At 43.6% G+C, this 13,725-nt stretch overlaps 1 protein-coding gene across 2 annotated transcripts in view; it reads left to right on the forward strand.

Moving 5' to 3' along the window:
- Positions 1-1,943: 1,943 nt before the first annotated feature.
- Positions 1,944-13,725, forward strand: part of NUAK1 (NUAK family kinase 1) — a 49,306-nt gene continuing 37,524 nt past the window's right edge. Inside the window, exon 1 of one of the 2 annotated variants that reach the window (XM_028745520.2) lies at positions 1,944-3,004. In XM_028745520.2, coding sequence (XP_028601353.2) covers positions 2,600-3,004 — 405 coding nt within the window. In that variant the 5' untranslated portion in view covers positions 1,944-2,599. The remainder of the gene's footprint in view (positions 3,005-13,725) is intronic. The other variant, XM_028745519.2, reaches the window with a different exon arrangement.

Raw genomic sequence — 13,725 nt, forward strand, 5'->3', positions numbered from 1 at the left:
TGACCATGTGCAGTTTCACATTTTAAAATCTCACTTAAATCATAGCTATCAATGGCTATTAACCGTGATGGTTGTGTGCTGCCAATTGCTGGGAATCACAAGTAGGGAGAGCACAGGTTTCTCAGAGGATGCTGGACTAGATGGGCCTATGGCCTGACTGATAAGGGCTTTTTATATTTTAAAATCATAACACCATCATGTCTATGGGAATAAAGTGGAGTTTGCTTCTGCTGACCTGCTGACATTTACTGGAAAACAAGCACAATTTTATTGTGGAAAAATTGATATTAAAAACTAAAACTAAACATTTATAACCATGTAAATTCTTGGCTGGTTGCCCTAAACTCTAAAACAGTTTTATTTAAAATAAGGATGCTTCAGTCTGCAAATGTGACATGGAGGCTGGCAACATCAACCCTGCTGTGCGGGAATCCCTTGCAGACGACTGCAGTGCCTGGAGACAGATGTTGCGTATCCATAGCAGTGACCAGAGGAGGAATGACCGCTGGGAGGAGCGCAGAGAGAAGAAATGCCATTGTGTATCTGCAACAGCAGAACCACCTTCATCTGCCACATCAAAACACTGCAATAATCAAGTTTTGAGGTAGCCAGTGCATGAATCACCACAGCTAGACTATCTTGTCTAACAGCGGCCATAGCTGGTACTAATTGTAGCTGGTGAAAGGCACTCCTACCTACTGAGGCTACCTGCGCCTCCAGCAATAAAGATGGATCCAGGAGCACCCAGACTATGCACCTATTTTTTCAGAGGCAGTTCCTCATCCAGAACTGGTAACTGGCCAATCTTCTGAACATGGGAACCACAAACCCACAGTGCCTCCGTCTTCCAGGGTTCAAGCTCAGCTTACTGGACCTCATCCACTTCACCATCACACCTGGATAATACTGTAGTCCATGCACAATCTCTCTTGACTTATGATGCCATGGAGAAGTAGAGTCAGTGGCGTAGCATGGGTTGTCAGCACCCGGGGCAAGGCAAGTAATTTGCGCCCCCTAACCCGTGGATTTGCGCCCCCTAACCTGTGGATTTGCCCTAACCCCAGATGTTGCGCCCGGTGCGGCCGGCCCCCCCTGCACCCCCCACGCTACGCCACTGAGTAGAGTGGTTTATCATTAGTGTACTGATGACACCACAACTCTGCCACCACCAACCTCTGAACAAATGCACCCAGTGGCTTCATGTTAAAAAGCAGTGGGGAGAAAATCATACCTGCAGGATACCAAAATAGTCTCTGGATACTACTCTTTGGACATGACATGTGAGTAGGAGTGGAACCAGTGTGCAACAGGGTTCCAATACCCACCCCAAAGAGCTGGTTCATAGTAAGTGGCATAAAAGCCAACCCCGGGATGTAGCCCCTGCCTAAGTTGAGGGCTCGCTGTGTCCACCTGGTGCTTTAGAACAGAACACAGGTGGATGGGGATGTGCCTGCGCCATTGTGTACACTAGCATGGCATGAGCCTTTGGGACTTGTAGCACATTCTCTCTTTATGGCCTCTCCATTCCAGAGATGGCGACCTGATCTTTTCTTCTGGCAAGGAAAACAAGAAAAGGTAGAAGTTGGGATCCTTGTGATTTTATTTATTTTTTAAAAAGCTGCCCCTAAATCTAACATCAAACTGCTGTATCCATCCTAAAAAATAACAGATCGTGAGCACTGCAATACACCGTAGGACACAGAGAAAGAAAGAGGGAGAGGTCTAAGCACGCACAACTTGTTCTGTTGCCCCACATCGCGAAGGGAGCCCAGCCCTACTCTGGAGGAAAGGAGGCCCATTAGCCGCCGCGCTGTGGAATAAAGCGGAATGCGCCGCAATAAAGGCCATCTGGCACCTCTAGCCCCCGAGCCGACGCCCCCACCTTTCTGGCGGCGGCGGCGGCTGCCCTGAGAGATCCCGCCCAATTCTGAGGCGAAAAGCGGGCGGGCGGGAGGAAGATCCGCTACTCTCGGGGAGCGGCTCCTCCTCCGGGCCAAGCCCGGCCCCTTGCCAGCCCAAACACAGCGAGAAGACACCCCCAGCTCCGAGGGGCTGGCTGAAGAGGGCATGGGGCGAGCCAGGTGGAGGCGAGCCAACCGCGGCGGCCTCGCTGGCAGGGGGAGCATGGAGAGGGGGCTCCGCTCGGCCGCTCCCGCCACACCAGCGCCGGCCGCCAAATGTAGCCCTGAGGTGGAGGAGGAGGAGGACACCTAAAGGCGGCGGCGGGGGGGGAAGGCCTCGGGAGCCTCATGCTTCGCGGGCAGAGCGGCGGCGGGAGACTCGGGCTCCTCTCGGCGGAAGGGAAGGAGACCTAGGAGCGGGTCGCTTACTCAGCCCGCTATCGCCAAGCGGGGCGCCTCCTCCCTCTCCAAATTCCCGCCTCCATGCGCTCTAGTCGCCGCCGCGGGTGAGGAGGGAAGCCGAGGGGCGCCGCCTTCTCCCCTTCCCCGCCCCTCGTGGGGGTGGGGTGGGGGGAAAGAAGAAAAGGGCCATGGTTGTGGGGCTGGCCCTGGCGGTCCCCGCCTGAAGGGAGGGTCGCCGAGGCTCCTCCCGCGCGGCTAGAAGTGCCTCCCCGGCGCACACGCCGCGCCAGCAGGAGATGGATGGGGCTGAGCTGGATGGCGGCAGCGCAGAAGTGCCTCCTCCTCCTCCTCCGCAAGGCTGCTGCCAGGCGGATGCTGGGGCTCCCGGGGAGCCGGCCGGCGACCAAGCAGCCGCAGCAGCAAGTGCACAGCCGCCGCCACCACCACCAGCAGCAGCAGCCATGGTGGAAGAGCCCGCCGGGGAGGGCTCCGCCGCTGCCCCCGCTGCCTCGGCCGGCAGCGCCCTCGCCCCCCGCGCAGCAGCAGCAGCCCCTCCGGAGCTGAAGAAGCAGCAGCAGCAAGGGGTCAAGCGGCACCACCACAAGCACAACCTGAAGCATCGCTACGAGCTGCAGGAGACGCTGGGCAAAGGCACCTACGGCAAAGTCAAGAGGGCCATCGAGAGGTTTTCCGGCAGAGTGGTAAGGGCTGCGGAAGGCGGGGGCTGCTGGAGATGCTCCGGATGGAGAGATGTCATGGGGGCGGCGGGGGGGGGGGGGAAGCTGCTGTGCATTGCACTCATTCCTGAGCTTTTCCCTTCATGGCGTGTCCGGCCTCACAACTTGGGACCTGAATTCTCCCCCCGCCCTTCAACTTTTTCTAACTTTTGCTTTCTGGAGCTCCCACTTCTGTGTGTATCTTGATGTAGATCTCCCCGCCACGCCGTTATGCGATTCAAGAGTTATTCGGGGTGTGTTTGTGAAGTCTGATTTCTCCCAAAGTATTTGCACCTAGAACTTTATCCTAACTCTCTTAAATCATAACTGTCAGGTGCAGATCATTTAGGAATTTTTTAGTATTGTTTGTAAATGGGCACTCCCCTCCCCTCCAAATTGATCATTCCTTTTACTGTTCTTTCAAAGTGTGGGCATACAAAGTTCCCTGGAATGTATTGCGTTTTCTAGTAAGCTAAACAGAAAATGCTATTCAGCTTAGAGTTCCTTTAAACCAAAACACTTCATTGCTGGTTTTTATGACCTGAACTTTACTGACCTCTTTAAACAAACACATTGATGCTGCTCCTCTACCTCAGTGAGCTTTAGAGTCCACTTGGCTCATCTGTGTCTGCCGGCTAACAGCTTAAACACAGCTGTCCTGATGTGGCACTGTACTGTAACTCCAGCCCAACTTTTTTGTTCTTCTGTCACAGGAGATCTCATGGGCAGATAGGAAATGCTTGTGCAATAAGCTAGAAGCATTGCTATTTTCTGCATTGCCATTTAATATCTATTAGTGGACCTGTGTTCCAACTCATGTGGGTTGGTTCTGTATTTGAGTCAGCTATGCCTATACAGATATTTTTCTGAAGCATTCCAGGCAGACTGCAGCTTTTCCGCAGTGTGATTTGTGAGTGAAAAAAAAAGTTCCAATACAGTATGAAAATTATATTTAAATGATTTTATACGCAGATAAGCTTGTGTTATGTATTATTCTTTCATTTTGTTAAATTGTTAAGAGGACAGCTAAACAAAGCAGAGATGAATGCAAATGCTGACTTTGAATGCATGATATTTTAAAGCACTGCATCTAGGTTAATTTACAGATTTTTTTTTACATCATTTTTACATTTTTTACACCATCCATCTAAATTTATTATTTTTAAAAGAATGCTTTTGATTCTTTTTAAATTTGCTTTGAAACAGAGATGTAACTTTGTAGCTTCATTGGAAACCAGCATTGCTATTTATAAACTCTATTTATTTTAAGATTAAAATGCTATGCTTAATTTTACATTGTTCCAACATACTGACTAGCTCAGGATAGTGTTTACTTGTATTAAATATGGGAAAGTGCTTTTCGTTTCTCACCTCTAAAAGCACATACATATTTCTGTATGGTCTACTACTAGAAGGAATTATAACTGGTTGCTATGACTCCATGCCAGATGTACATTGACTTCTTGAACAGTTTTTCCTTTTCTCCAAGCTCTTAAAATGCAGAACTTCAGTTTTTCACTTTATACGTTAGGGGAGAATGTTGTGGAAAAGGTCTGGGCCAGCAGAGGCACAGGAGTTCATTTAGCTTTTCCTTTGCTTTCTTTGCTCTGTTTCTCTTCTCCTTAGTCATCAGCATTTATGGCATCATTAAAAAGCTCTGAATAGACTCTGTACTGTGACCAGCAGAGGGGGTTCTTGAAGCAAAGTGACTGGCATATTTCCTATCATGACTTCACAGCAAATTGTCAAATAAAGAAGAGCTAAGTATTAGAAATCCCAGGTCACACTCCCACCTATGTCATTTGCTTGCTGTCAAATTACTGGGTTAGGTAACCTTTTCCTACACAGCAGCATGTAAATATTTGGAACCATATGGCAACAGCTTGCAGCCTAGAAACAACTCTAGTACTCTGCCCTCTCAAAGTTATATATATACCTTCCTTGAGTATATATTTTAACCAAGTGCAATTTAGGTATAGCGCATACTATTAGGCATTCTTGACTGATTAGTCAGATATCGACATATAAAATGTGAGGCATTGAATTTTCTTTGGCTTCTGGGCAGATATTGTGAAATCTGCAGGGTTGACAGATGGATTGTGATCTGAACCTGGTATGAATCTGAAGGATTTCCACCAGTGTCCATGAAGCTATGCTAATATGAAGCCTACATAATGACATATTCTCCATTATATTTTCATAGCGCAGGGCTTTAAGAAGTGTTTTTGAATCTAGCATTATAACTTGCGTGCACTAGAAGCTTCTATTTTCCCCCTCCTCAACATATACACTTATCAGGCTTGGGAAAATCCCAGATGCCACAATGTACAACTTAAAAAAATAAGTATTAGTAGTATCTAGGAGTTTGAAATATTTTTTTCAACTCTGTAAAGGGCTATTGCCAAAAAATGATTTTTTAAAGAAACCTGAAGTACTTTTCCGGCCTTAGCTTATTAGATGGAATATAGATTAGTTATATTTAGTTTGTTGTTGGCAACAACTTGTTATTTAAACATGTTGACTCAATAATACAACAGCTAGAGACTGGGCTGTGTATTGCATGAAATATAAGAGCACAACCACCCTGTACAAGGGCAGCCAACTTTCCAAACATTTGTTGGGAGATGTTACATGCAAATGGCTGTAAGTACTAGGATAAAGAGATGACAGAAGAAGTTTGCAAAGTAGAGTGTATTTTGAAAGTTTTGTGGGAGTTCCATCTAGTTACTCAGATGTAGTCAAACAAAACTTTTTTTAATTCTGCAGTCTGACTTGAATAAGATATAAGCAAAATTAAGCAAACATATTCAATGTAAAGCACATGAGATACATAAAGAAAGGAAGAACTGGAATGGTGCTTGTGGAGAACCTCTATGACGCTGTTGCACCTTACTGCCTGTGGAAACAGACAGATGTACATGCTTGGTCATCACAATCAAAAAGGGATGTGGGCTGATGAAGGTGCTGTAATAACAACAAAGTTACATAGTAGGAACAAAGGATAGTCTATACAGTCATACCTCTTGTTACGTTCGGTTCAGGTTACGTCTTTTCATGTTGCGTCCTGCGGTGACCTGGAAGTAATGGAACGGGTTACTTCCGGGTTTCGCCACTCGCGCATGCGCAGATGCTCAGGAAGACGTCACGCGCATGCGCAGAAGTGGCGAATCACGACCTGCGTAGACGCAGCTTGCGTTCTGCTCATGATGTGAATGGGGCTCTGGAATGGATCCCATTCGCAACCAGAGGTACCACTCTACTGTATATTGGTTTTGGAAATAGATGCAGCATTCCAGTTACAAAGGAACAGCACATTGATCATATATAGTGTTTCATGTGTGTCCTGAGTTACTCCATGATCTAACTCTCCTTTTCTCACAAAGTCATGTTCACAGTCTCTCATGTATCTCAGGTCTTCATCAGTTTACAGTGCAATCCTATGCAAGTTTACTCAGAAGTAAGCATAATTTAGTCCAATGAGACTTATTCCTAGGGTTACAGCCTAATTAATGTGTTGTGGTTTTTTACCAGGTTAGTGGGAGTTTTTCTTACTTGTCTGTTCTGTTCTGATAGCCAGCGCTGCAGAAATATATTTATATTTCATACGTGGTGAGACAGAGTTGGATGATTCCAAGGTCACCATAAAAAGTGTCCCCCCAATTATAAATTCTATTAAAACCAATTATGGCTGCCCACTGGGGCTGTAGGGTGAGGGCCAGGGCAGCTGGTAGCAGGTGGTGTTAAGTAGCAGAGGAAGCAACATCAGGTTGCCAGGAACGGATAAGACAAGGAAAGTTCTTAGCATCTGCTTTTTATTCAATATTTACAGAGAGAGGCTTGGAACACAGCTTCTTGGAATAATGGCGTTGTCCCTTGTGACTCTCCACCCCCTTTTTCTCCCACTTCCTCATTCGTCATCATCTCCTCTACGGGTGGCACTGAGGGCCCTTTTTCTTCTGAGCCCTTTGCTCTACTACTTTCAAGGCTCACCGGGTTCTGGGGAGGGGTCTGGAATGCTTTCTAAAGACACTGTGTCCATCAGCTGTGGCCCTGCTGGTGTTTCCTCTCCCTCCTCCTCCTCCTCTCCCATTATTTCCCACCTTTCCCCCTCGTCTGCCTCTGAGCTGTGACCTCCCTCAAACCCCTGTTGTAATTCTGAACTGTCTTCTTCTCTGGAAGCATCAGGCTGGGGAGGCAGTCTTCACCATTACTGCTCTGCCCAGTCCCTGACAGGTGGAGGTTGTGATAGGTGAAAAGATTGCATTAGGCAGAAGTTTTAATTGGTGGTGGGGAGAAAAAGTAAGGCAAGGGACTGGACAGAAAAAGTGAGGTTAACAGGTGGAGAGAGCTTTTCTCCACTGTGTTGCAAGAAAGGAAGTAGTAGGCGGCATGGTGGGTTGCCGCTGTTTACTGGGAAGGAGAGTCATAGAATCATAGAATCATAGAGTTGGAAGAGACCACAAGGGCCATCGAGTCCAATCCCCTGCCAAGCAGGAAACACCATCAGAGCACTCCTGACATATGGTTGTCAAGCCTCTGCTTAAAGACCTCCAAAGAAGTAGACTCCACCACACTCCTTGGCAGCAAATTCCACTGTCGAACAGCTCTTACTGTCAGGAAGTTCTTCCTAATGTTTAGGTGGAATCTTCTTTCTTGTAGTTTGGATCCATTGCTCCGTGTCCGCTTCTCTGGAGCAGCAGAAAACAACCTTTCTCCCTCCTCTATGTGACATCCTTTTATATATTTGAACATGGCTATCATATCACCCCTTAACCTCCTCTTCTCCAGGCTAAACATGCCCAGCTCCCTTAGCCGTTCCTCATAAGGCATTGTTTCCAGGCCTTTGACCATTTTGGTTGCCCTCCTCTGGACACGTTCCAGTTTGTCAGTGTCCTTCTTGATCTGTGGTGCCCAGAACTGGACACAGTACTCCAGGTGAGGTCTGACCAGAGCAGAATACAGTGGCACTATTACTTCCCTTGATCTAGATGCTATACTCCTATTGATGCAGCCCAGAATTGCAGCCCAGAGGGGTACGAGCAAGGTAGCAGGATGGTTGGCACAGTGCAGATGTAAAGATGGAGCAAATCTGGCACTCCTGATGGTATGTTTGCGCTGAGTCAACCTTCCCACGACCTTCCCCTTTCCTTCCTGGTATGTGGAATGGCTCAGCTGTTGGGAGGTCAGGTGAATGCTGCCACCCCACTCCACTATCCCCTACTGACAGAAGCCAGCAGTCTTGTCATGGTTCTCTGCACCTGCTTTCGCCCAGTCTCCAAAGTGGTGCAGTGGCTGATCTCCTCTCTGTCGGACCCGAACTGCATCAACCAATTATATGAAAGCATCCTGAACAAATTTTGATTGGTCAGTGGACACCAATCAAGACTAACAACAGATTGATTGTGGGCTTACGTTTGGACTTTATGCAAAGTGCAAGAAATAACTCTGTCCTGATTGGTTAGGTGTTTCTGTTCTCAAGGAAAGAAGGTTACTTGATTGGTGGGTCTTGTCGTCCTGCCCAAATGCTAATTTTTATGGGAAATTGCTTGAAATAAGGTCACAGCAGTGCAGACACCATGATGGGCAGAGAGTGAGTGATAATAACATAAGAGAAGGAGAGAGAGTGCAAGCTCTGGAGTTAAGGGGGAGACTGGTGGCTTTTGGTGGATTGTTGCCCTTTTTGGCCACCTAATTAAAACAATACTTTGCACAGGTTGGAATATGGGATGGGCAGTAGCAGGTTTCAAGGGAATTGAAACCCAAAGCTTTGGAAAGCTTGGTTGAGGATGAGGGATGTATGTGTCTGAGTATCTGTGGGTGGTGGATCTAAGAATATAGATATCTGAAATCTTTGTGGCTGAGTGTGGTATGTGTATAGGAAAGGTAAAACTGGTGGGTTTGTGGATAGTGGGTGCCAGATGCGGTCAGATACATAAGTTTTGGTCTTTGAATTGTGGCTTTTAGGGTGAGGAACTCTGGCTAATATTTGGCTGCCAGAAGTACAATTCGCAGTGGAATTTAGTTCATTGTTTGCCAAGTTGCTTTCAACCAAAAGCATAATTGCATTGTAATGTGTTATTACTAACAGCTTCAAAACATCATTTGAGAAAAATCATAATAGAGGGAGTTTGTAACATTAAAGCATTTTGTGTTGAGCCATGTGTGTGGGTTTTTTGTATCATTAAATTCAAGATTAGGATATTATGTATGACATATGGAGGAAATTATATCTGAAAGCATATATAAAATTATGTTTTGGTATCATACATGTTGGATAAAGCTGTTTGGAACAAACAGTTCCTGCTAAAGATTGTTTAGTGTTCATAGAATTCTTCTCACAGATTCCTTGTAATTATCCATTATATATACCAAATGCTGCCTTTAACCATTTTTTTAAAACAGATGTCGACATTTTGTGTGTCCATTTGGCAGGACATTTTTTTTAAAAGACAACAACAACAGCCCTGTCCTATTGCTAGATACTTGAGTTAAGGTGGAAAGAACTACAAAGTGAGATAAATGCATCTGTGCAGTACTGGGTGACAAATTTATTTAAGCCTCAAATGTACCCAGGTTTTCATTTGTGTTCTCTTGCTGTTGTTTTCTGAACTCTGCTTTTTCAGTCAGGCATAGGATTCTCATTTGTCTTGCCCACATGAAAGCCCAGAGCATCTGTAAGTTATAGTTTGTGAAATATCTGCTTTTAAGCAGCACATATTTTATCACCATGTCTGCACAGACAACACTGTACATTGTATAAATTAGGAGAGCCTAGACACTGAACACTAGGGGGCTGGGTGAGATATGCCATGGGAGTATAGTGGCTGCCCATGCTGATCAGATATCTTGGACCCATACCAAAGCTTCCAGATGTTTAATACATATAAAGACCCTGCAGTAACCTTTAGTTACAGTCTAAAGTGGGAGAAAATACCTCCATGTGGCTAGTTAAGTATGAAGCTATTTGATGTTCAAATTGTAGTAAAGTACATAAAGAAACCAGCATGTGTACCAATGAACCTCTTCTACATTTGTTAATGTTATTTAATATTGGTGATATCTCAGCTGTCTGAGGATGAGCACATACATGGGCTTTGATGTCTGGCTTTTAAATTTTTCACTGGTCCAGGATTGAGTACAAGCCCTAAATATGATACAATTCAGGTCTTGTTCTAATACTTTTGGAGGATAAGAATAAAATATGGTTTTTATTGGTTACTTTTTATTTGAAAAAAGGAGCTGTGGGATAAGTTCTTGGTGGGATTGGAATGTCACAAGATTGGGCTAGAAAGCCATCTGAAGATAGAATCAGTTTGCAGAAAATAGGCAATTTCTTCCATAATTTCACAGCTGTAGATATGATCAAAATATTTTTGTGCAGAGCTAATTTACTGTCACTAGCTGGATTAAATTTTCAACACAATTATATATTTTCCAAAGATATATATCCCTCCTCTAGCTTTAGGTAACTCATGGAGCAGTTCTATACATGTCTACTCAAAAAGCTCCATTGAGTTCAATGAGACTTAGTCCCACTCGAGTTCATAGGATATTGCAACCTCATACGCATTCCTTAAATGTGAGTGCTGCTTAGGAAATATTTGGAGGGCAAATCTGAATAGCTCAAAATCCAGCACTGGAGATCTAGAGAGTGCTGTGCAGTTTCTGCATTTCAAAGCTTAATGTCTATAGTTTGGCAATTGTATGCAAATGACATTTGAATTTCTCTTAGAACGGGCACCGCTTGCATTTCCATAATTCTTGGAAAGCAGAAATATCTCATAATCACTTTAACAATTCTGTGTTTAACTGTTCAGAGCAGAAAATATTTGTCAAAAGAAAAAGAACATTGTGGAAATCTGTGTATAGTACAGTTGAATGCTACTTCATAGTTCAGTCATAAAATACGTCTAAAATACAATATTGCTGCCTGACCACAAAAATATTTTAAGATACTTGTAAGGGAAGACATTTGGACCTATACCAGTATGCTGAAAATATTTGATAGATCTTTTATGATAACAAAAGCAAGCTAGGAAACTTTGGTGTGGCTTTTCTCTGAAACTTGGCAAAAGTTGCTATTTTATATTTTATTGATTTTGTATTTTGATGATGACTGTTTTAAGTTACTTCTTTTTCATAGCCATCCCTTGGTCTTGTGAAGAAGGATGATATATAAGTCTCATAAAATAATTTGGTATTAATTTACAAAATGGAAGTGAACATTTCCAAACTCTTCCTTTGGGGCTGCGCTGGAAAGGAAGTGCTGGAATACACAAGCCCAGTATTTGACTATGGTTCCTTTTGCGGTAAACCATGGTTTAGCCATGATAGCTGAACTAGCTTAGTAATCTCTTTCAAGCTTTTGAGGGGGAGATGTTATAATTAAGGACTTGAATTTCTTCACATAGGTCTTCCATCTACAGTGAAATATATATAGAATTAAACATGGGACTGGTGTCAGACATGGTTCAGGGAGCAGAGTTAAAATTAAACTCATCCATAAGTTCACTGGAATGAATAAACCTTAAATTTCAGTAACCCAGCTTTAAAATAAGAGTAGTAATTTACCTCACAGTTATTGTGAGGATTAATGAGATTAACACTAATAATTCCTTATGTATTTTATAAATTGCCTTCCTCCAGCTTTCCTCTGGTGAAAATAAAAATGTGCCACCATAGATATTATGAATTTATCTGTCTTGGATATCCTCAGGAGAGAAAACAGGAAATTACTTTTTCGGTGGTGCAGTAAGTAAAATTCTGATTCTAGTTGCACGGATCCCACTGCTTTAGAATTAGGCCCGTTGTTTGAATGGAAAGTATTTCTTAAAACACAAAAAAACACACTTAATGACACACTTGAAAGCAGTCTGTGTTATTGTCTGTTGAACAAAGCTTGTGCTTTATGAACTGGCTGATCATAAAGGCAGCATAAATCATGTAAAACATTCTCATTTGCTCTTTGTGCTTTTTGCAGATGGGGCTCATAGAGCAGAAATGCAGTCAGATGTCTGCTCCAGGATATTTTAGCTGAACTGTATGAGTCCATTAAACAAATGTAATGGCTTTTTGGAAAGACTTGCTATGCATTTGAAACCAAATGTTTTACACAGAAAACATCTGGGAAGTATGGGTGTGTGTGTGTGTGTGTGTGTGTGTGTACATACAGCACATTGGAAAATAGCTTTATTGAGCCCAGCTGGGTGGTTGCTCGGGATGTGGTTGTAGGATACGACAGTCTAGTTGTTATAAGGAATAATTTATTTGAAGTATTGCCATCAAATGAATATTTGGCACAGAAGTGAGCATCTTTGTTTCATTGAGCACACAAATTCTTCTCATTATCATTCCAACAAAACCTGCCATGACATTTTATATCCTGTTATATAAGCTAATTCAGATAATGGCATGCTTTTAAACGGGTGTGTACATTAGAGAAGACACTGTAGAAATAAATCAGTTATTAATCCCTCCTACCCAAAACCCCAAGGTGATAAGATTATATTGGAAATGGTCTATATTATTTTTTTGCCTTAATCCCATGTGCTTGTTAGAGGAATGTAAAAGTTAATGCATGAAAATATATATTTTTACCAGGTTCTGTTAGTTCCTTAGTATAGTGTGTTATAATTCCATTACACATAGCGGATTTGGTTTCATTTTAGCTGAGCCAGGGGCTTGCTATTTCTAGGAAACAGCTGATAATACATGTGGAAAAAATGTCCAAACTATTCTCTTGTTAGGATGCTGATTTTAGCATTAAATTGCTTTTGCAGTTTAGGCTGACTCTCCAATTAGAGGAAAAATTGTTTAAAGTTCCGAACAACAGTGCAGCCACATCTTCAGGCTAATTTAAATAAAAAACAAAGAAGTGAAAGAGGCTAGCTTAGGCAGACTCCGGTTCATTCCCATGCAGTGAACAGTTCACATTGCACAACCCTGCTTTTAAATAGTTCTACACAGTATGACATGATTTGTGGTATTTGCTGAAATGAAATTCTGGCTGGGGTAGCCGGAGCAGGGAATTGTTCTGCACTCAGGGGAAGGTGGTACATCCAAGTCTGTGTTAAGGTCATTGGCAGGGTGAAGTGGGAAGCCTGAGTTGCTGCTGTTGTTCTGCCTAACTTTTTTTTGTGGGGGAGGGGGGTTGGCAAAGAGATTTTAAGACTCAGAATATTGAGTCTCCTTCTCCAGTTGTGCTTGGCCTTGGTAAATATTGCAAAAGGTAGGTGTGGGTTGTCCCTGTACTCTTCCTGTGATACATTCCTTCGGGTATTTTCAAGGTGGCCCTTGTAATGTTCTTTTGATTTCTTCTTTAACAAAATGATAGATGATCCAGACATATGGATGTTTCTTAGAAAGTAAACTTTAGAACAAGATGGTACAATACTGACATGGTAGGTCTGGGGTGGGGAACCTGTGGCCCCCTAGATGTTGCTGGCTATAACTCCCTTGACTCATCGTCCTTGACCATTGGTCATTGGCTGGGGCTAATGAGAGTTGGAATCTATAACAACTTCTGGAGAATCACAGGGTTCCCTATGCCTATGGTACAGCTTACCACTTCAGACTGCAGGTCAGAGGAAGGGGGAAGATACCATTTTATTCACTTATTTTTCTATGTGAAACATTTTAATCCATCATTTCCGGACAGTTAATGAGAATTAAAACATGTAAAACAAGAGTAAATAATAGACCCAAAA

This window comes from Podarcis muralis, chromosome 10, assembly GCF_964188315.1.
Source record: "Podarcis muralis chromosome 10, rPodMur119.hap1.1, whole genome shotgun sequence".
Classification (NCBI taxonomy): Eukaryota; Metazoa; Chordata; class Lepidosauria; order Squamata; family Lacertidae; genus Podarcis; species Podarcis muralis.